The following is a 24458-nucleotide window of genomic DNA, read 5'->3' as shown; positions in this document are numbered from 1 at the left end:
AAGCAAATGTATTTTTTGGGGTAATGTCATTACATATATGTTCTTAAGTAGCAGCAGTTCTGCTTCTTAGGGAGCAAGCGAACAACATTTGGTGACGACACCACACAGTGTAATGACATTTTCTCGAAAAGAGATTCAATTTCTCCTGTGACATGAGTATAATGCAAAGAACATTTCACGAGACAAAATAAATATGCTCACCGTTGCTGCAGGACTCCAACAAGTAGGTCATTGCCCCGGTTGCTCTGAATCTTTGTTGCATCCCTAGCAAAGAAAAGTATGCATACACATTGAGACAAACACACTGCTGCTGTAAATAGCTAAAGGAGCGCAGTCATATCACAGAATGCACTTATGTGCGTAGGAAGCAAATCACGTAGCCAATCCTAATGAATACATCCACAATATTATTGAACATTTCCATTAAACAAATTTGGCATGCATATCTGTGAAGTGAAAATGCCAGTACTGAGCTGGAACTGTGAGGTCCGGAGTTGAATTACGGCGACTGGACATCAAAGCAGACAGATGTGTTACGGCCGCGCATAGCGGTCTCGAGTCGAAACTCCAGGACCACCCACCCCACACTCAAAATACGAAAGGAAAAAAGACAAATGCACTTGCTGCTCTAAAATCTTCGAGTGTTAAAATCCCCTTTTGTGCAAGAACGGCTGTTTTTGTAAATCCATTGCTCTACCACTTGGGGGCGTTTTACTCCACTTTACCGCTGTGCTTGTCATGTCCTCGAGCCCCGATTTAGAGCAAGAGCTGGTCTTTTTGCGCTCTGGCTCAGAGGGTCGGAGTGATTAGTTGAAAGCACGTTCACACATTGTGAACATACCTCTGTTCGCTTACTCGAACTGAAGCCTTACAACGTAGAAGAAGGTATACAGACACCGAACGACTTTTTGGACATGCCTGATTATTCGGACACGTTCGTGGAACTGCCATGTTTAAGAACGTCCAAAATTTCGTGCAGCTCCGTCGCTCGATATTTCTGACTCTGTTTGCCCGACCAGCAAATTTCTCTCTTTGAGGGTGACGGAAAATATTAGTATCGTCCGAAATTTGTATCGAAAGAAACCAACCACCTAAAATATTGCGGCAAAATAATAGGCAGTGATGACTGTTCATTTTCCATTCCTCCGAGTAGAAGAGGTCTGTCGTGGCGCCCGCCTTTGCGTCTTCGTTTTTGACCAACGGCCCAGCACGTGCTGTCTGCCCGCGCGTCCCGCGACAGCACCGTAAAGCGAGCTTCACCTAAAGCATGCGTGCATTAGGTGAAGCTGACTTGCGTACTTGATGACAGCGTTGCCACTGTCGGTGTACAGAGACGAAATGTCGCTTCGGGAAATAGAAGCTGATGTTATCGGGCAGAGCTGGAAGCGCGTTAGGAAAGCGCCGACAAATTTTTCCAGCCTACTAGGGCTAAAAATCAGACGGCGGCTACTGTAGTCGGCACTTACACTGTTGTGATGATCTCATCTCGCGTCCTCCTGTACATAAGCACTGGCCCTTTGTACCTGCAAAGTATTGCCACTATGTTACGCTACCTCAAAATTCAGTGGGTCGAGCTGGACTAATACATACTTTTGTAGGTGTTCAAGATTGTTCAGATTCATGTACCCTCTGATTGTGTTTTTGACAAGTGGCTCTGTAATATTGAAACAATGTCTACATTTGCCTGTAGTCACTAAAAACATGCCCAGTGCCTACCCCAGCTTGGAGGCATTTTGGATGTTGCTAGCGGAACGACATCATCAAATGTGGCATCCAAAACCTGGAAGGAGAATTGCAGCATCACCTATAATAAACTCGTAAGGTATGACACTTTAAATGCTATGGAAGTTACACAGTTGAACTGCTGTGATACATTCAGCACGGGGTTGAAACAAAATTTCCGTCAAAAACCTCATTACAAAGCCTCTTTTCAGGAACCTCTTGGAACTTCATTGCCAAATACAGCATCACAAATTCACAATTAAGGCCCTCTGTTTTCTGCTGCGGCAAATTCAAAATTCCGCGGCACTGAATCGTAAATTAAGCGATTTTCCGCGGCGAGCAGTCAACAGCTGCATGAAATGAGAGACACTTTAGTTTCTTGGATAATGCGGGAACAAAAAATGTTATAAAATTAGAGATCCAAAGCACTGTTGCGGCTCAGTATTACATACATGATATTTCGTGTTCTCATCTGATGCTGTCTGTCGCCTGAAATCATTTTATACCTGCTGAAAGATCTTTCAGCCTCTACAGAGCTCGTAGGAACTTTATAGGAAGGAGCTTACAATACATGCCCTGGGGAAGTTCCATTTTTAATACACCCATTTTTGTTCTTGGACTGTAGCCATTATTTAGAAGTCTTAACATCTTGAAGGCAACCTCCCAGATATCAAATCAAAATCCGCGACTGCTATACCGCCAAATTGCATACGGGAGGGATGTCACCCATTCCTCGGGTGAAGTATACACAATAAAGTTGGGCTAATGTTATCCTAAGCTAAACTACAATCTGTCTGTTTTTGTCCTGCAGCATAAACAACTTCGTAAAGCAGGCTTCAATTTTGTAAGGGCGGCTTCACCTCATGCTGGGAAGCGTCAGGTGAAGCCCCCCTTCGGGAGGTGTCGTTCGTATTCGGCGAACATTCAAATTATCCGGAAACCCGAATATTGGGTATTTCAATTCGCGAATCAGATACTTCGAGTGATTGATATTCGAGTCGAATTTGAGAACTCTAATATCCACACGCCCTTAAAAATAAAGGATTCCGTGAGACTCTGTGTTGAACGAAGGATTCCGCGATTAATTCCGAATTCCGCGAAATTTTGTGGAATCACGTAAAATGAAGGGCCTTATTCATAATGGATGCATGCGATGAACAACAAACTTATGAGAAAAAGAAAGAAAAAAAAAGACAAGGACTGCTGCATGTCTTCACCGTGTAGCAGAGGCCTTCAAGGGATACTTTTCACAAACTGACATTAAATGGTGGTGACTGCACCATCAATGGTTTGATTTCATTTGATTTGGAATGTTTTGGCACAAGGATATGAGAGACCATCATCAATGGATTATTGATATTCACAGAAAGCTAGTACTTGGTTGGTAGTATTGGACAAGCTAAGATCTCGCCATGCAGAAAAAACTTGTGTTACTGTAATACTCGAGGTTACACAGTAAATCTGTGCTGCAAAATGCCATGACGGATGTGAAGAAGAAAGAAACACAAATGAGAACACATACCATGGAAGTAGAAATTTTCGCAAATTTTGCGGCAATTTTGTCTCTTATGCAAACTTAGAATCCCGCACCCAATATATTCTCAGCAATGACGGGAAGCTACAGAAAATTTTTTAATTTGTATGTAATTTAAGTCCTTGGTTAAACCCTGAAAGAAAAAGAAAAAGAAAAAGAAAAAAGAAAGACAAGAACGAACTTCGGAAATTGCCAATTCAGACACCAATACTGGCACTGAAGGACACCAAGCACCGGACGTTCAACACAGCTTTTCCGCATCTTGTGTTAGTCTAGCATGCGAGAAACCAGATATATCACCCGAATTTACAGCTCCTTAAATAAAACCCAGTTTTTACCTCCCTCGGGTTTCAAAAAACATGAAACCCGGCCCTACATATACATAGGGCCTGACTTTTTCGGGTTTTATTTTTGGCCAAATTCGGGGGGTAAATATCGGGTGATATTTTTCATTCGAAAATTCAGGTGTATTCGGGTTAAATCCTGTTACGGCATATTCCGTCGTCTGGAATTCGGGGGTATTCGGGTGATTTTTTTTTTTAAATAAAAATTTGTCTTAACATGGAACTAATGTTTAGCAATGTTATCAAACTTTATTTTAATGCACGCTTATGCGTGTGCCACGTGACCCGGATGTTTTCGGGTAGATTCGGGTTAAACCCGAATTTTACAGGTTTCGTTCGGGGGTAAATATCGGGCGAATACGGGTTTAACCCTAAAAAGTCAGGCCCTACATATACAAGACCACAGATGGACTACATGCATACAGCACAGGCTGACAAGCACATATATTCCATTGCTCGATTGGCTGCCGCTGTTCCTACTTCCTGTTACTGCTTCTCGCAGATCCGATTGGCCACACCAACAATGGCATTATTCGTAGATATTTAGTAAAAGTGCCAAGTATTTTTGCTTCAGAATTTTATCATTAAAGGTATTACTAAACAAGTTCATTTTCCAAAATACTTATATTTCTTCATATTCATTTGTTTATGGTACAGTCAAACTCCTTTACAACGAAACTCAGGGGACAGCAAAAAAAATTTGCAGTAAAGGTATTTTCGTTAAAAAGGATGTCCATTACTGTACCTGTAGGGCTCCAGCGAGACCGCAAAAAAATTTGCTGTAGTGGTATTTTCGTTAAAAAGGTGTTCGCTATAAAGGAGTCTGACTGTACAACGAGCCCAACCGCCTGATTGTCCAGGAGAACATCGACATATTCGAGATGATCGTCCTTGTTTGCAACGTGAAATTACGTGCCGACCAGCTCGACGTGTATATGACACTTAAGGGGTTACAAACTTTTACGATGCACCTCCAACCTATGATGCTTCTGATTCGTCAATTTTAAGAACAGGAAAGAGACTAACCAGGCCTTTGATGTCAGGGTAGTTCATGGCAGCCCACGTTCCTGTGTAGGCACCAATGGACCAGGCGAAAACAACAATGTTCTCAGGAAGGAAACCCAAACGATGGATGGCAAACTGCATAACGCAATCAATGGCGTTCTGTTCCTGGTCAGGATAGGGAACTCCCTGAAATGATGATACAGGTAACGCGAATCACCACACACACATTAGTCGCTGGTGCAACAAGAAACAATGAAACAAGAGCTAGCAATGGCAAAAACAATCACACAGTATGCTCAGAGCCTGAAGTTTTCGGGAAATATTTTTTTTCAAAATTCGGGGGGTAAAAATCGGGTAAATAAACGTGCGCGCTAAATTCGTGCGAATTCGGGTGAAAAAAAACAGCCGGTACGCTAAATCCGGGGAGAAATCTGGCTCAGTTACTCAAACTAACTGTGGTGGTTCGGTACAAACGGTAATGTAACTGCATTTGCTGCAAAAAGGCAAGTTAATGCATTCCTACAGACATCCCAGTGAGGGGAATTTGCCGGGTAAAAAATCGGGTTTCACCCTAAAGGGTGAACCTTCAATTCGGGGTGCAAATTCGGGGAAGAGTCGGGTAAAACCCTAAAACTTCAGGCTCTAAGTACGCTACAGCAGTTTGACTCGGTTGAAAGGCAAGGATCAAGTTTGGAGGAACTGCGCGACAGAGTGACAGTCCAGCCTCAAGGAAGCTCCGTAAACAAAGAAAAGAAAATGCTCATTTGCACTGCCAAGATCCTACCATTCGGATACTCTTCATTCCTGCTTTATACTTAGAGCCTGAAGTTTTAGTGTTTTACCCGATTCTTCCCCGAATTTGCACCCCGAATTGAGGTTCCCCTATCTAGGGTTAAACCCGATTTCTACCTGCAAAACTGCACCTAGGCTAGGCACCTCGAGGCATCGACATACTAGTTTCTCACAAAATATGCGACTGCCCCTTACTTCTGGCACCCTGGATAAACGGTACAGTGAACGTTTATTCTACAATAACACCCGATTTCTCCCCGAACTCAGTCTGATGGTAATTTTTCTGCCCGAATTTGCACGAATTTTCGACATCAATTTATTGACCCGATTTCTACCCCCCGAATTTGGAAAAATATAAAACCCGAAAACTTCAGGGTCTATTTATACTGTCCAACCAGTCTGCCATTTGGCACCCTCTCTGGCGAGAGCGCCCAGAGCAGCTGCCCCTTTGTCTACGCTATACCATTAAGATGCAGAGCGTCCTACATCAGTCAAACGCGCCGATGTACATCAACACTCGCCCTCGTGGTCACGATAACAATGTAAGAAACGCTCCCCCTCTCCCGAATTGGCTAGCCATGTGACAACTTGCACTGATTGCACCCTGTACTTTGAAGATTATCCTTGGATGCCTTTAGAGTCATTGGCCGCAGCAACTGGGCCAAATGCCATCAGTCAGCCTTCCACTGTAATTCCCCATTGCTTGGTTGACCTCCTGTCTCCCACCTAGGTGTTCAACCCCTGCCCTATATGCACCTCTTGACTTTGTGTGAAATAAATCCTCGTTGCTGGTCTGAGTCTCGTACGTGTGGTGTCTGTTTTCTGTATTTCTCTTTGTTCCTCGAACTCAAGGAAATGTTGCCGTCATTGATAATGGTGGTACTTTTGTGAGTGTGCAGCGATGAAATGTTCCACGCTGAAGTACAAGCGCTCACGATCGCACGTGATCGCACGGAAAGGGAACAGCATTCATCATCAAAACATTGACAAGGTTTTCTTGCTAGTGGACTGAATAGTTTTTTTAGTCAGATTAGTTTTTCCGGACTGCGTGATACAGTAGAATCTCGATGATACGGTCACGGGTGATACGAATTTCGGGATGATACGAATTCTTTTCCGGTCCCGGCCGGAATGCCTATTCTTCCCGTGTATTAGAGTTCGGATGATACGAACGCGTTATCTTGCCCTTACGGATGATACGAATGAGCCGTGGATGCGACAGAGGTCGTTCCCCCGTGACGCGAGAGCGCGCGAGTCATGCTGCTGCGTCTTTCGGAAAGGGAGGGCGATCCTCACCACGAACTCCCTTACATCATGTAGCGCAATGCAAGCAATGACTTTCCTTTTGGTGGTGGTGGTGGTGGTGGTGGAGATAGGATCAAAGGGATTGAACGGCCCGGAATCTTATCACCTTATCTCTGTTTTGACCTTTTTACCCACCTCGCAACAATAAACCGCGAAGCCGTGTGACATCGCTCTGGCGGAAAACAGCCGACCAGAACCCCAGAACACGTGGAGGGAACATATCAGGACAACTTGTGGCAACATTACGCGTCACCATTCCGCAAGTCGGCTTCACCTAACGCCTGCTTGCTTTAGGAGAAGCTCGCTTTAGGCCACTGTCGCGCGACTCGCGGTTGAAAAGCACGTGCTACGTCTCTTGAATCATCTCGCGTATTTGGGCAGCATTGGCCAAAAACGAAGACACAAAAGCGTTACAACCGACCTCTTTCATTGACAGCAACGGAAAATGAACGGTCATTGTCTATTTTCTTGCCTCAATTTTTATTTTGGTTTAGTTCGCTTGATACGAATTTCGGACGATACGAATTTTTTCCGCGACCCCGTGAGATTCGTATCATCGAGATTCTACTGTAGTAGAGTCGGGACGGCAGAGTAGTACGTGCTGCTTACCGTGCTTCCTGCAAAACCAGGATGATTCCAGCCCAACACAGAATAGCCAGCTTCAATAGGGGTGGACGTAGTTCCATACTCGTAAAAACCAGCGTTTCCTTCACAGCAGACGACCTGAAAAAAAGTTCAGAGCAATGGTACGAATGCAAAAGAAAGCGTCCAATTACAGTGACGCCTCGCTTCACTTGATTTCGCTTATCTGGAAATTCCTTATCCAGACAAGAGGGGGCGGGCATCGAACAAGTTATCACTAAGGGTCGATTCACACGATGCAACTTTAGTTGCGCGCAACCAGGTTGCGCCACCAAGTTGCACCGTGTGAACGCGAAGCTCTGGTTGCGCAACTCGAGTTGCAGGAGTTGCAGAGCCGATCGCTTCACGAGCGATTTCTCCTGCAACTCTAGAGCTGCAACCTGTCAATCACACGGCTCCGCCTTGCAAGCGCGACCAATCAGGAAGACTTCCATGTGTCAGTTATTGCAGCGACAGTACGCGAGACGATGAAATTATCACTAACCAGTGGAAATTATGCAAAATTATCAAACTCGCAACGGATTGAACTCGTAACGAGCAGAAGTCGCAGTGCGATTGGACGAAAATGATGACAACGATGTTTTTCGCGCCATCTGGCGAGGTCGGTGACAACTACGGCATTCCGAGTTGCTCGCCGTATGAAAGGGACCTTTTTGGTGCAACTTCGGTTGCGTGCAACTATAGCGGAAACCGAGTTGCAGCAAAAAGTTGCATCGTGTGAATCGACCCTAAGGCCCCCGGTTCTACGCTGCGGCAAATTCGAAGTTCTGCGGCACAGACTCATAAATTCCGCCATACTCCATGGCAAGGAGTCGATGGCTTCTTGGAACGGGAAACACTTCACTTTCTCGGAGAATGTGGGAACAAAATGTATTTCATAAAATTACAGACTCAACGCGCTGTTGTGTTCTCTGACAAACAATGCAGCCTTTCGCCTGCAATCATTTTATCCTGCTGAAAGCTGTTTCAGTATCTGCAGTGCCTATCAGCAACTTTATAGGACGTTTAATGGAAGTAGTTTACACTACATGCTTCTTGAATTAAAAGTTTGGAATTTCTAGCCCGTAGCTTCGGTGTAATTTTTCTGGTATCAACTGTCACAAGAGATATGCGTAATTCTTTTGTGGGCGCCTACTTTTTTAATGTCACACGATAAGTGTTTCTTGTTTTTCAGGTGAGTACATACTAGGATATTTATCTTGATTTCAAAATTTGATATCAGGCAGTAGCATGTTACACAGATAGGCTGCTAATAATCCTAAACGTCCATAGGCCACTTGTGAAACAAACAAATTGGCATCCTGCCTCAGCTTTGCCGGTAACAACTTTTAGCTTATTTACTGGAGTGTGTTTGTCTCACCTGAGGAAGTTACATGTTTAGGACACCCTTTTTTGTTCCTGGGCTGTAGACATTATTTAAGAGTTAACTTTTTAAAAGCAACCTCCCAGACATCAAACCAAAATCCCCCAGTGCCAACGCTAAACTGCACATGGGAGGGATGCCGGACCTTCCTCAGGCTGAGTATGCACAATAAACTTGAGCTAATGTTATCCTAAGCTAAACTACAATCCGTCCGTGTTTGTCCTGCAGCATGGACAATTTAGTAAAGCAGGCTTCACCTCATGCAGGGGTAGCTTTAGGTGAAGCTTACTTTCGGGAGGTGCGGCTCACTTCGTACCTCGAGCTATTGTTATTTGATTCGAATTCGAGAACTCGAATATCTGCCCCCCCCCCCAAAGAAAACGGTATAATAGATTCCGTGAGATTCTGTGTCAAATGAAAAGATTCCGCGATAAATTCCAGATTCCGCAAAAATTTCACGTGAAATTTCGCGGAATCGCGGAAAACCCGGAGCCTTAGTCGTGACTGTATCCAGCATTTCCAGTTACGCGGTACTCAAACATGTAACAAGTTGTGTATTCGCTCCAGGTGCCACCTTGAGGTCTGTAGGATGCACACGCTGAGCAGTAAAGCAGTGTAAAATTACACCGCACTTAAGTTCTTTAGCAATATAGTAAAACTTCGATTTATGAACAGCGAACATTTCTAGAAGAAATGTTGAACATTCTGAACGTTTCTAGAAGAAGTGTTAGAAACGTAGAAGAAATGTTCATAAAGCGAAGGGATTAACAAATTGAGGTCTTCAATAACCAGAATACGGTTGGTGTTCATAAAGCGAGAGAATTCACAGATTGAACGTTCATAAAACGAGAGTTCACTGCATCAGGCCACGAGGATCTGCCACGGATGTAATGCTGATGAAGGTTCACCTTACAAACAGTTACAAAACCTGTCCATACCAGAATGTTACCATTTGGCAGGTTTGAATTCCTCCTGTCCACAAACACAGAGTCAATCTCGTTGCCATCACGTGTTAGAAGCTTGTTCCTCACGCCACCATACTGAAACACCAATTTTATGTGCAAATCAATTAATTGCATAGCAAGCAGTATGCTTGGTAAAACTGTGTTCTCAATTAAGTCAGTTGGCCAATAGGTTTTAAAGAAATGCAACAGATACTCTACCTCTTCAACGAGCTTGGCCCTTCCTTGAATGAGCATAGGACCTGGGGGGGAAAATACCGCTGCATTAGAAGTCACTTTTACAAGGTGATTATGGTTGTACACATGGTACTGGTAAAGCTATGCCATTTTTAGCGGTATTTCGACAATTTTTGTGTTATTATTAGGGCTGTGTGAACATTCGACATTTCAAATATGAATAGAATATTATCAGTTCTCATACGTGATTCAAAATGACAATTTTATATTTGTGGCTTTCGAATACATCGAATGTCTTTGAATATTTGAGTTTTCCATGCTCGTGACATCAGCGTCGCACAAAGTCATCAAGCTCCTTTGCAAACAATTTCTTGGCGGCTTATCATCAGCCCTGCAGGAAGCACATTGTCCGGATCTGCTCTTGGTAACGGTCCTCAACTAGAGATGCGCACGTAATAGATAGCCGAAATTTCACGCGATAAATCTATACAGAAAGTATCGGTGTATGAATACAGCTTCTACGATACAGAACTACGCATCAAGCTTACAGTCAGTTCATAATGCGAAAAGCCTGATGCTGGGACAGTCACACTGCATTAAATAGGCTGTCTACCCGTGAGGAACTTTAAAATGAGCTCATCTACACTGAAGTTTCAGGTGCACCCCACTAGTAGGGTACACGTGAAGCTGTAATAGTGTCAACTGTCTTGTGGGAGTGCCCTTTATTCTTCATCCCTTCATTGTTGACGTCTTCCTGCTGGAGGTGTGCGAATATTGAAATTTTCGAATATGAATATCAACAAAAATTGTCCTTCGAATATCGGATCCAATATCCTGTCATGAGGACTTCAAAGTGTAACAATTCAGGCCCCGAAAACTATCATGGTCACAGTTGTGTTCTGCTGAGCTCCAGGACACGCACTTTAAAAGGCATAGCGTAAGGCATACATGCCTAAAATTATTTCTACAATGAAACATTGCGCTATTCTCATTCACGAGGCAAACCGAAAACAGAGTGAAAAATCGAGAAACTATGCCGAAACAGTGTGGCATCCCACCTCTCGATTATCGTAGTCACAGCACACAACCATTATTCTATTATATATCGGCGACTACCACATGCAGAAACAGAAAAAGGAAGAAAAAAAAAAAAAAAAGAACAACAACAACGAGTTTGAGACTCGGGGCAAGTTCTGGCTGTGCGTGTAGTGGCACAGCGAACAGCGGTGTTCAGCTCAACGCCAACAATATTTCAACATTTATTCGGAATTTCACTGAACTGCTGGTCTCTGAAGAATGTCCAGAGTTCCAAATCCAATAAAGCCGCCACCCGTACTGATGATGCATGAAGCGTACCACGGGTTCCAGTTTACCTGGAGCGGACTTTGATGGCGGCTGCACACATCTGTGTACAGTGTGCACTAGTTTTGATTTCAGTTACCGGAACCTCTGTAGCAACGCATTCAACCTCGAAAGCTCGAAAGCTCCTTCCGTCACTTCGCAACTGTTCCTTGAAAAGGCACTTGGCACTTTTTTCTTCTTCTTCTTCTTCTATCAAATCACATCTTATCACATGTGTGCAGGTATTCCTTCTGTTTGGAGATTGCCGTCGGAGCAGACGAAACTATCGTACGAGGCTGGAATGACGATAGGACGATGGCGTGTCTTCTCGAGAAATACGGACACAATGAAACACACAGTCTGCCACGACCCCAAGCCATAGATGGTCATGCCAGAACACGCATTACGGGCTGCCTTCTTCAGGAATGCGTTTGCGCAGCTTTCAAAGAAGAATGAGAGACCCCAGTTTTCCAGGAGATTGCAGGACGCGTCCGCACAATCGGAAGACTCAACGAAATTCGGGAGTCTCCCGGATAATCTGGGACAGCTGGCAGGTACGCAACAGTGTAAACTCAGAAATCGTTAAAAATTCTTTCATGAGGCAACATGAGAAATGAAACATGCACTTTGCATTCTTTTCAGGCCAAGGGGAGGATATGATGAGGATGGGGAGGATAGTGAGGCCTCTCCACATCATGTCTGCTGCGTTCATTGGCAAGACGGGTAAAATGGGGCCGCACCTCTTGTGGTGAAAATAATGCACCTAATATTTTACACTTTACATTTATATGGGACAACTAGGGGACAAGCGTCACAATCCCTTTAACATTTATGTTGCATATTATGGCACAGGTAAGACCTCAAGTAAGTAAAGTAGTACAGCAATGCCTGTATCATGCACCAGGAAGGAGACATACCTACAGCAGCCTGCAAGAGGCCTACAGCACCAGGATACATTAGACGGCGCCCAAATGTGTGAATGGCAACGTAGCTGCAAAGAATATGCAAGACACATGAATACTCTATAGTAGGTCTCTTCGATTAGGTGGTACTGTACCAGTTCAATGAGTGCAGCACTTTTGTATTCGGTTCCTAGTTATGGGCATGGTTTATGCGACTACATCATTAGGCATGATTTTACATTAAAGCTATCACATAATGCAGCCCAGATGTTCCATGCAAGCTCATTCTCATACTAAGCCTGTTACGTAGTATTCTACTACAGGTAGGGGATGTGCTGACTAGGGCTGGGCAAATACAGTAGTTACATGTGTCAGACAGAAAATTATTACAGCCTGAAGTTTTAGGGTTTTACCAGATTCGTCCCCGAATTTGCACCACGAATTGAAGGTTACCTCTTTAGGGTGAAACCCGATTTTTACCCGGCAAACTGCACTCACTGGGACGTCGGTAGGAAGGCACTAACTTAATTGTTTCGTAGCAGATGCAGTTACATCACCATTTGTACCAAACCACTACAGTTAGTTTGAGTAACTGAGCCCGATTTTGCCCTGAATTTAGCATACTGGAAGTTTTTCCACCCGATTTTTCCCCCCCGAATTTCAATAAAATACTTCCTGAAAACTTCAGGCTCTAAAAATTATTCAGTGAAAGATATTATCTGTGAATGTTTGTGGCCTAGACACACTGTCATCTCACTCTGGCAGCTGACACTGTTCTTGTGTCATGCTGTAAACCTAACTCCTACAAGTGGCTTGAGCAGAGCAGTCATTCCACTTGTAATGAACAAGTGCAATCAATGAGCAAACAATCACCATAATAAGCTTGAACCTAGCATTAAAGGTGTCACGTACCTCAGTACGTCGCAGGGCAGGGCCAATACACGAGACAGAAATGTGCGCCGTTTTGATGTGCGCGTGTCAACAGACACACGCTGTTTGCTGGGATCTCTGAAAGAGATCATGCTTATTGTAAGGAGGATACATGGGACAGAAATTTCCTTTCTCTAGATAACATAGGAGGGGCATAAAACATGTGGGAATACCCTGGCACGTGAAAGAGTATCTACAACCAGGGATCGGAACCGGAACTGAACCCGAACCGAAAACCGGAAAAAACCGTTATTTTCTGACGAACCCGAACCGAACCGAACCCGAACAATTTTTTTGCTTGTCCTGAGCCGAACCGGAACTGAACCGAAAAAAATTGATAGGGTTACCGGTTCGGGAATCGGTTCAGAGGTGAATTAATTGTACTACTGACCGACCTTTTTTTTTTGCTCACCTGAAACGGTTATCTCACACCTTTCTCTTACAATCGTGTACGGTGAGCATAAGCTTGCTTGCATGTGGCAAAATTACTGCCCGTGGACCGGTTAAACCGAGGCCGAAAACAGTAACTGTTCCAATCCCTGTAAATGCCCCGACCGCTGACAGATTTTTTTTGTGTCTGTGTATGTGGGGGGGGGTTCCCCCTGAGTCGAACCCGAACCGAACCGAACCGATATACCTGAACCGGTTCTGGCTGATAATTTCGGTTCAGCGGAGCTAAACCCGAACCGAACCAATATGCCTGAACCCGCACCCGAACCGGACCGAAAAAAATACCGGTTCCGATCCCTGTCTACAACTACAACAAGAGTGTTTACAACTCCAATGCACAACACGTGCATAGTGTAATGAAACACAAACACTGCAAGATTTGACAAATGGGTGAAGTACTAGCTTAAAGGGAGGCACACGTCCAAATATATCCTTCTGCACTTACGCATTAGGGTCATTCCACCTGAAGTCGACGGGCCATGCATAGAACTCACTGTCGTACTTCATCAACTCTGCCTGCAAAGTGCATGTAAAGAAAGCGTCATCCGCTGTTGCAGTCAGTACCAAGTCTGGCGCCATCAAACCTCACGAGAGGCTCATGCAGTGCAGATCCAAAAGAGTAGAAGTTTAGGCTTGAACATCATTATTCCTTTTGAGCTATATCAAATATTGCTAGTGCCACAATACAACACTGTTTCTCTATAAGCCTCGCCACATAGATGACAGTAATCTCTACACAGCACAAATGGCACAAAAATAATTTGTGTGGTAATGCATCACAAGGGGGTGCTTTCCCTGCACAAGAGTATGAAGTTGGGATAGTCGTAGTGTCAACTTCTTGTCTTTGTCCGTGTCCTTTGCTGCTTCGAGTTCTAATGGTACTTCCACTCTTTCCTAACCAGCTGTGTTAGCTGAGTGCGCTGCAGTATTGCTTTTGTGCCAGCTCCAGAAGAAGAAGAGAACTGGACGCGTGATGCTAGATTCTGCAGTTTTTCCTGCAGAACACACTGCAGTTTTTTTCCCCCATAAATTATTTATTTGTTTTACTATTATCCATTATTTATTTATTTTACTATTTATTATTATCCATTTATTATTTATACCTTTTGTTAACTTCTTCCTGGAAGTTCAAGGTGGGAGGGGGGACCCCCTAAAAACGCCTCGTGGGTCAACGCACTGCGATACTGCAAATTTAACCATGACGAAAACCCGAGACTGGGAAAAAGACGAAAAACAGACGACACAACACAAAGTCTCAAAATGGCACAAAATGGCACTCATTGAGACTTTGTGTTGTGTCGTCTGTTTTTCGTCTTTTTCCCAGTCTCGGGTTTTCGTCATGGATCTTAGCCACCAGCTCGCTTGCTTTTTAACCATTTTATCGGCAAATTTAACGTTCCGCAGATAATTCCCTTATACTAGTTCCTCACAAAATTCCCTAATTACTGGGCCCACAAAATTTAACCACTTTTACACCATTCAGAAGTTCTGCAGACAGACGGCGTTTTTCTGTGGCAATTGCAGGTGTGCGAAAACTATTCTCTTAACATCCAAACGTAACCACCTTTGTACTTTTGTTGAGGTTCTCTTGTGCATTGTGGAGAGCTCGCAGAAATGGAATGTAGTCTCCGTTCACCATTCGACCGACACCTGAAATGACGGCGAGAGTTACAAGCAACAACTCTCGCATCTGGCTGGTGAGATGTGCGTTGTGTTGGCTCACCTCTAATGATAAAAGTTCCAACTAACACTGTGCATACAACTCCAGCTAATCTTGCTTGCGTGATCAGACCTTCATATGTCACATAACCTGCAAAATCATTGTAAAGCTGTGGGGCTACATAGGAGGAACGGACGGACATCGATGTGCATATCAATGTTCTTTGCAGTTTTCACAGTGTTATCAATGTTCTAAAAATATTGATAATTTATCTATGTGTGCATCAGTGCAATAGATATATATATATATATATATATATATATATATAATTTTATCAATTTATGCATAGATAAATATCACTGAAATATCAGTGGACCGCATGATTCATGTAACTTGGACAAAGCATAAAAAAACTGTTTCTAAAAATTTTAGAGCCTGGAAAAAAGAACCACGTTAAAAGTAACTGGTCAGAAAGAACTGAATCTGGTGTCTCTGAATGTGCTCGACAATTTTTCTATTAACAGTAGGGCACCGATATCGACATTCAGAGTTGGAGCACAGCTTCAATTAAATCGATTGAGGCCAATACAAAAAAAAAAAAAAAAAAACTCTTACTTGCACAAGACTGTTACCAGCACTATGCAGCCAGTTTTATTTGCATGTGAAACAGTAGCTTTTCTATAAAGCTTGGTTGCTTGAAATACCATGTTCATACTGTCTTCCAAACAGTGACATTCATCGACCTTCAAAATTCCGATATCTTTGCACCTCTACTACCTAGTGTGCATACATTGGAAGTTGGTATAATGTGTATGTGTGCGTGCATATTGTATTGTGTGTAAAGCCGGGAAGGGTAATGGGCATATTCTTGAATAGAACGGCACTAGAACGGCAATAAAACGGCTGTTACAGAGCTACGGGAGAACACTTTGTTCAGCTCTATCTGCATCCCACTTTGCCCAAAGTGCTGCATCCGCGTCACACGTACACATTACATTTTGCATCTGTGGGATGTCTACATTCAGCAGGGTTCGAAAACAATTCCGCAGAAACAAGTCTTCATCCCTTTGAGTGTTCACCTCAAACTGGAGTCCTTCAATTCAAGATGGGTATGTCCAGGTCTCCTTCCAATGTTTCGTTCATAGGCGGACTTCTCTCAGTAGTAAGTAACACAGTCGACCCGCGTTTATCCGGACTTCATTTATCCGGATCCTGCGCTATCCGGACAAAAAGCATAGGGACGGATTTCTCCCCATGTATTTCGCCCTCGTTTATCCGGACTTCAGCTTCCGGACTCGGACAGGAATTCCAGGGAACAGAAGTGACTAATACCCAACAATCGGCTTCAGTTATCCGGCCATTGTCCAGGACTTTGTCGGGTCATTGTCCACTTGGCCCACACTTAGTCAAGCGAGGTCGAGAACCCTGGTTGTGGGCTCCTTTTTACTGACACAAAGAGGGTGTTGCAAGGAAGAACTTTCTCCCTTTCCAACTTTGCACGTTGCACAAAAGGTCTGCAACGAGGGCCCCTGCGCTGCAATCACAGATGACGACATCGTCAGTGTCGTCGCTTCCGATAGTGTTCAAGAAGAATCTGATGATGAAAGCGGGGATGCACCAGCTCTGACGGTAGAAAATGCGCGTGCGGCACTGAGAACAGCGCTAGTATTTTTCGAGCAACAGAACAAAATTTCGCAAGTTAATGCCATTAGCAAAGGTTTGCAAGAACTGGATGCCTGTATTAGAATGAAACAGATGACAACGGATCGTTTTCTGTGTAATGGCCATTAAAGATGTCCTTTTAGGATCACTCTGGATTGTCGTGTTTCACTTATCTGGTTCCCCCGCAATCCGGACATTTTCACAGGAAACGGAGCCGTCCGGATAAACGCGGGTCGACTGTACCATCATAGCCACAGTGAAATGAAAAATATATATATCTCAGCCTTGCGCCTTCGTGCTATGTCGTGGAGTCTGCGGTGGAGTTCACATGCGTTGACATCATGAGTTATGATGGCTGTGACAAGTAAGTGACAGATGCAGCCTCGAGATCCAATATTGCACTTTCTATGTTCTTGTGTAGCATTTAGGCCATATGTTACTGGGCACGGAGTAAAAAAAAACAAAAAACAAAAATAAAATGAAAAGTAACTCGTATCATCGCACAACAGGGTTAGCCATTACCCGAATTCAATACCGGACGATCATTTTTGCTTCTGGTAATGGATGAATGTAATATGCATGGACGTTATCATTACCATCTACAATTTCAGTAACATATATATAGTTTGTGTTTCAGTTACCGTTACCATTACCTGGTGCAAAGCAGTGTTAAGTGCATCGGTACTTCATATTTATCGCACTGAATTTCACAGAGTAGTTCCACTTACCCCTTCGATATAATGTAGTTATAATGATAGGTGAAGCATACATTCCAATTGACCATGCTACAGCTAGCTGTAATTCAAGAAAATTGTTTGTCACTGGGACAACTGAGTTTGTTCACATGTCAATGCTCGGAAAAAAAGATACTGCTAAGCGATGCAACATGGATGACACTCACACATCTTTGTCACGGGCTTACATGTATTACACCAGGCCTGAAAACTTCACAATGCTCCCATAGTAAAGTTTACTTAGTTTACTTGTGTACCACACAACAGCACCACATGGCTCCGAATGGTGGAGATGCTGTTGGATATAAGGCAGCATTTAGCACACATTTTTAAGAATTCACACGAGTAACAGCTGGAACATATGTGAATATTCGTACGAGCACATAATAGGAGAAGTGTGATGACGACGAGTAGCATCATCTGTTATGACGATTTGCAGTAACAGAACGCGTAGCTCATTTAACCTACTTCTATTAGCATTCTTCCTAAAATATCGGCACAAATGACATTTATACAAAGGCACAGCAGCAATGAATTAAACATGCGTGGTGTACACAATGCTTGAAACCACTTTGAGGAGAAGCTGCTGTTGGCCAGGGTGGAGGTATTTCCCATAGTGGATAGTGCTCTGCCTAATGGCCTTTTGGGCCATGTCACCAACGTGACAGGTAAGCGAACTAGGTGTGGCACAGCTTTTAATTCCAAGCTTTCAGGCCTGATGTAATGTACGTAGGCTTAGTATGCACACACATATGTAAAGACGAATATTTCCTCGAGTTTGAGGAAAGCACATAAATATGGAAGACAGAGCAACGTGTACAAACAGGTTGTCTTCCCCCTTCCTTCCTCATCTTTCTCCTTAACAACGCGCTCTTATCTTGTTTACACCAACCTACTTAAAGGTGGTGTCCGGACAAAAACACGGAGTTGAACCAAAGGTGCGATCGGATTCGTGGGTGCCCGAAATATGCGTAACCAAAAATTTTGCTAAACTTTTTTGACGTTTTCTTCTTGGAAAGCATCTCCATGTGCATGTCACGTTAACTTCAGAATTCCGGATTCCTCGCGGACACCACCTTCAGAGGGACTGTAAAGTGGATGATAAACCTACAAAAGACCTATTTTCTTAAAGTTTGCACCTCAGATACTTCTGAGTAAGGATGTGCCAACTGAATCCGCGCATCCTTGGCAGGGATTCGAGATTCGCAAATCCGAATCCCACTGTCCTTAAAAAGGCGAATCGAATCTCTCGAATCCACCAGCCACGCTTGTTTGTTTCTTTTTCAAATTGGTGCCTGCGACGTCTGTCGAGATTGGCCGACAGGTGTTTTCATGTTTGTTTGTTTACATTGTTCTGGACTGGAAGAGCTTAGACAGAAACTGTTACGTTGCAAGTTTAAAAGTAACCTGGCTTTTCTATTGATCGTTGCTTAGTTTTATGGGAATAATTCAGACTCAAGAATTTATGCGTGTTCTTTTAGTCCGTGAACGACGTGTTAAGTAAATTACGTTTAAGAAGAACTATATGGCTATATTTTCCCCTGAAACAAAAGCATTACTTGATTTGTTTATCATTAAACAAAGGTAACGTATCTTTCAAAACACTTTTTTGTTGAAACAGGACGCCCGAAGATGCACATCTGATGCATCCTGGAACACTAATTGTCGCACTAAATGTCTGGCATCCACGAGAATTGGCTGGAAGTTATGTCGTGCCCACAGCAGCGACAGAAAAGCAACTTTCACCGTCACTCTAATCATGCAGGGTACACAGCAGTGGGAGCAGACGGTGCAAAATGAGGGGCAAATGGAAGGAGGTCGCAGGTGCTCCCTGCAGGCTACAAGATTTTGAACCAAACTTAAAAACCAATTGAAATTAATAGAAATTTGTAATCTGTTCCAAATGCATCACATAGTACTTCAGTACCACATGGCACTTGTGAGCCAATAGACGAGTTCACAAAATACCAGAGTGCTTAGCGTCGCTTTGAACTGTGGGAGTTTACTAATACGAAAGAAACGGGTGGGCCTCCAAACTGTTCAGATATTTCTCCCCTACCGGTCCATTGTCCACGACGTGTCAAGGTCAGCGAAAGCGAAATGTGAAGGATTATTCTTCGCTCTCCAGCTCACCAAGCACCCAGGGTGCAATGCGTGCGCAAAGAGCACTGGGAGTTTCTGAACTCGTCTAAGACTATCACACTCTACTTCTCTTATCAGAGGGTGTCCCAAAGCACTGGGATCAACAAAATATCAACCTTAGAAATTGAATAGTCAGAAAAAAATTGAGATATGAGAGCTGATGCTTCGTGTGTGTCATCACACGGGTGAATTGTCCATGAGACCGTGTAAGAACTCTGGTCATTAAAACTTGTACTCTTATTTCACCGCACAGTCCCTTTGACTTGCGCAACAATGCATGCAAACACGAGTGAGCTCATTAGTATAAAATAAACAGTACAAGATGACTAGTAATAAAATAATAAACAGTATCAAATAAGCAACACAAATTCTCCAGATCTGTGAGGACAGACAAACACGGTACCTCAAAGCACTTGTTGTCACACAATGCTAGTGCATGCAGACAGGTCATAAGAAGAAAGGAATAGCTTAGAATCTCTCAAGGAGCTCAAACAGCACACCAAGCAATGAAGCAATGCAGGTGTACTGACAACACTTACGGCAAGACTTACAGAACGAATTAAGTTATCACTGTAGCCCTCTACGCTGTTGGGTTCGTACAACCGACCCTGAAAGGAATGACAGGTATTAGTGCACAACCCTCAGAGACCTCCCTAGATGTAGTAAAGAGCAGTGATTTATCCAGAACCCCCCCCCTCCCCCTACACCCATCTGCCTTTCTTCCCTGCATATCACCTACGTGGCGGCATGTGCAATGATGTGCAAAGCTGTGGCAATGTAAATGATAATGATAATATTGACCCCTCCTTAGAGCACGGCACGGGCCGCATTCTTAGGCCCAAGCCCGGCCAGAATCCAGCCTTCCTTTGATTTACCCGCCCGTGCCCGGCTCGACGGCTCCATACCTGACCCAAAGAATTTCTAGGTTTCCTTGCCCAGGCCCAGCCAGAGAAATTTATAGGATACCCGTCCCAGTGTAGCGGGCTGTGAAAGTTGACCGTGCATAACTAACAGTGGGGTAACACAGGCTCAAGTCCGACCTAGGCATGGTAATGTACAGGCCCGTGCCCATAATGGTCCAACCCGAGCCACGCCCAGGCCCGCAACGAGAAGGCTTTACCTGGCTTGGGCTTTCGGGTAAGCCCGAGCCCATGCAGTGCTCTACTCCCACCGCTGTTCGTGCGATTCTGGATAAACCATGGGTACACAGCCTCGCATTTTCAAGCTGAACATGGTAATGCCTGTTTCTAACACCCAATTCACATCACTGACACTTTGGATGAAACCCAGTAGGCCCCTGAGAACCTAATGTGCGAACTGCTGGCACTTATACAGGTTCTGGTGAACACCAAGTATTTGCACTCAGCTTTGCCTCTTGTCACTTCACGTGTGAATTTTCAAATTTTTTTCCTTTCCCTTCTGTGCTTTCGCACGATACTGCACGATGTTGCCCATTTTACAGCTCTGAACATGTAACCAGATTTTTACCCTCCTGCACCCCACACCCCCTACTACAACAAACAGTAATATACCATCTAGCAACACTTAATATTACTATGCCATAGGTAGTTAACTAGACTAACAGCTAACTACTATTAGCTACAACTACTTCCTACTTTTCGTCTTTGCCTTCAGCTTGCTCCAAGGCCCTCGCTGTGGCTCATTGACACTGGGGAAGAGCTCTAGGCAGAAGGCAAGGAAGGCCACTGGGAACCTCATCAGGGCTACATTGTGCCCGACATGCCCCATCCTGAACATACCCGTACCTCACCCCAACATGTATTAGACATCCACACAGAGTCAAAAAGACACTGCTTGCATGGACATCCGAAACGGGTTGGAAGAGACCGAATATTGGGCCCTATATCTGTCGATTGAGAGCAGAGCCTCGAACCGAAAAGTTTTTCGGTTTGTTCCGGGTACGGCCATTATCGGTTCGTTTAACCGTTTCAGAGGCTGCAAGCCGGTTAGAGGTTCTAATATGGAACGAAATTATAGGTAGCCACTAAAAATGATACAAGATCTCTTATTTACGTTTTTATGAATTCATTTCAGTTTTTCCGACCAACAGGACCCCTTTCATCCCCTCCCCAAGCAACGTGCCGCCAATCTGGGCAGGCAGACCGCTCCAACCCCCCCATCACCCCCAACTGCACATCAACCCGAACCGGTATCCAGAACAGGTAACTGAAGTTTTATATCGGTTCAGTCCCGGTTCAGCTCCAAGATGGCGCTAGTAATTAATGTTCAGTTCCGGTTCAGTACCAGCTAAAAATTACGTTTAATTCCGGTTTTCGGTTCAACGCTCTGATAGACAGCATACAATCAGAATCTTGGAAATAAGTTAGAGTGCCCACTGTTACACTGATTTCACTTCAGCTGCACTTGCCCACTCATTAGTGCTAATTTTGATTTGATTTGATTCGGGTTTTATTGGCGCATCAGCTACAAAGGCCATAATGCGCCAAATACCACTGAAGACTAGTTAGTTAAAAAGTACATGTGTAGGACTAAAATGTGAGTAACTGTTGCATTAGTATTTAAAATTACAGATGTTTTAAAAACCCAGGGCCATTCATTGGGAGCATGTAGTGCAGTGTGTCCCAAACCATAATTGTATCTTGCGTCTAGAGGAGGCAGTGCCCTGTTTGTCTCACTCATTGTCCTTCTGCCTTTTAGCTTTTAACTCCTATCATGTATCCTGCATGTTTGTCATATGCGGCGGCAAAGCCAGAAAAATATTTGGGGAGGGGCTCTATGTATGGGGACTCAGCATGGGAGAGGAGTATGTCTCACTCGTTTCCCTCTCCCAAACGCACTACCAAGGGTACCATTTGGGGGGATGAACACCCAGAACCCCCGGGCTATGTCAGCGGGCATATCCAATGGCAAATGCCATGTGTTGCATATTCAGAGAGTTCCCATATTCGGGTTAGCATGGCTTCCACAGACCGCTAATGCGATCGAATATCCGATTGTGATACAGCGACTAATTATGGTGTGCAGAAGTATGGCAATAAAAGAAGTACAGAGTAGCGTCGGCTGTACTGGCGATATTTTTGTCTTTAAATGCACATTTCTAAGCAGATGGTATGCAATCATGCAAATCATTTTTGGTACATAGAAAGAACCTTGAGAGTAAAGTAGAGAGCCAAATAAATAGCCGGTTACGAAGAGCGGCGCAATAAAATCTTGGTTTATATAGCAGAGACAAGATTCCAAGGAAATTTTGCCGCTCTTGACATTCTGTTTCTATGTGCATGGAAGGCTAAAAAGAAAGTAATGAAGTGCAAAAAGATGAGACTGGTTATGAATATAGATGCGCTGCATTGCACACATTGTACACTAAAGATAGGTAGCTAGTTTCGTTAATTAACTACCTCTGCTATGATGTACTTAAACAAGTTGAAACTACAATACCACGAAGCAAAACGACGAAAAACCTGAGACAATGAGCGAAAAGGAACACTAACAACACGTTCTCGAACGTGCTAGCATTGCCTCGGTTTAACCCCTTTCCACCCAATAGGAGGTTACTAGGAGCGCAGGGGTTTGTGTCAGGTTTGCTGCATTTGAGATGGTGTTGTGTTTGTTCCTTTTTGCTCTTTGTTTCAGATTTTTCTTCGTTTTAGAATGTACCAGCTCGTCTGCACCCTAGTACTTTTACCAGTAGCAGTAGTTAGTAGCAGACAGTAGATACAGGTGAATTAAAGAAACAGTTGCTGTCCATCTCTGGTATTAATATTTACAGGTACAGCATCAAAGTACCTTCATCCCCGAAAAAACGGATCAGTTAACGTTTTATAGCCGCATAAAGAGATCGTGACACAATGAATGTTGCAATAAGGAACGAAACCGACATCGGCTCGGCTCCCTTGAGTGGCGAAACGAAAGAGCGACCGTCTCGTTTCCGCGAAAAGTGCAACAGCGCTGATAACATACTTCTTCTTTGTAGGGGGTAAGAGTTGTCAGCCACAGTCAAGTACGTGCCGCTGCACATAACGTGCGCATCATACATGTCAGTCATAGAATTCGTCCGTCAAAAACGTGCCCTGGTGGCAATGAAAGGCCCGCGTCACCGATAATTAACTTTTTTTCCTGCACAGCTGCAGCAAGGTCACGGCCGGGGAACAGGAAAGTGTGTTTTTATTTACGCAAAAGCGAGCACCCACCCTGTCGGCACAAAAGTCCGTGTTGTAATATGGGAGCATAGAAAAGATTGCTGTCGGCCGTCAACGTCAAAACATTTACACAAAGTTGCAACGCGGAACAATCATGACGCGTTCACGTAATCGGGGGAGCACCGCACAAGATTACCTCTGAACATCTTAAAACGTTGCAGCTGGAAAGAAGCAAGGATGCCGTGTAAAATATCATTTGGTTTGTTTCAGAAACGTGAACGTCGATCACTCGCACGAATATCGTGATACGAGTCCTTCTCGGAAACTTACCTCTCTGTCGCCTGCTTTGTGAATTCTGTACAGTCTAGGACCTTTGAGAAGCCCTATCACGAATCGGAAACCTGGAAATTCAACCATATTCAAGCTGCTTGTACGACAGCAAGATTATGTCTTCTCTAGCGGTGAATGACTGGCACGACTGGAACGACCGCTGAAAACCACTGAAACTAGTTGGCTTTCCGTGGATTTCGTGGTCATGGCATTTTGGCTCGCCTTGGCTAATTGGCTTTGGAGCTTGAAACTGTGAAATTGTATTCACAAGTTTCATGGTATAAAATATTTTTATTTCGTATTTTACTAAGTTATACAAATATACTGTAAGGGGGTACTA

The 24458-nt window shown here is 44.0% G+C and overlaps 1 protein-coding gene across 5 annotated transcripts in view; it reads right to left on the bottom strand.

Annotated features, from left to right (window-relative positions):
* The window catches only part of LOC135375118 (phosphatidylserine lipase ABHD16A-like), a 38341-nt gene extending 14013 nt beyond the window's left edge, over positions 1-24328 (bottom strand). For 3 of the 5 annotated variants that reach the window (XM_064607833.1, XM_064607829.1, XM_064607831.1), the window contains exons 1-16: positions 24119-24328; positions 20207-20275; positions 17520-17586; positions 15193-15279; positions 15034-15119; positions 13915-13985; positions 13002-13097; positions 12105-12178; positions 9871-9911; positions 9646-9747; positions 7312-7425; positions 4627-4791; positions 1717-1780; positions 1591-1654; positions 1467-1523; positions 202-264 (exon numbers count right to left, since the gene is read on the bottom strand). In XM_064607833.1, the coding sequence (XP_064463903.1) occupies positions 202-264; positions 1467-1523; positions 1591-1654; positions 1717-1780; positions 4627-4791; positions 7312-7425; positions 9646-9747; positions 9871-9911; positions 12105-12178; positions 13002-13097; positions 13915-13985; positions 15034-15119; positions 15193-15279; positions 17520-17586; positions 20207-20275; positions 24119-24205 (1307 nt within the window). In that variant the 5' untranslated portion in view covers positions 24206-24328. The remainder of the gene's footprint in view (positions 1-201; positions 265-1466; positions 1524-1590; positions 1655-1716; positions 1781-4626; positions 4792-7311; positions 7426-9645; positions 9748-9870; positions 9912-12104; positions 12179-13001; positions 13098-13914; positions 13986-15033; positions 15120-15192; positions 15280-17519; positions 17587-20206; positions 20276-24118) is intronic. The other 2 variants (XM_064607830.1, XM_064607832.1) reach the window with 2 other exon arrangements.
* Positions 24329-24458: the final 130 nt, after the last annotated feature.

Source organism: Ornithodoros turicata, unplaced genomic scaffold (genome assembly GCF_037126465.1).
Source record: "Ornithodoros turicata isolate Travis unplaced genomic scaffold, ASM3712646v1 ctg00000829.1, whole genome shotgun sequence".
NCBI lineage: Eukaryota > Metazoa > Arthropoda > Arachnida > Ixodida > Argasidae > Ornithodoros > Ornithodoros turicata.
Note: the sequence above shows the minus strand (reverse complement) of the source record. Positions and strands in the feature narration are given on the sequence as shown.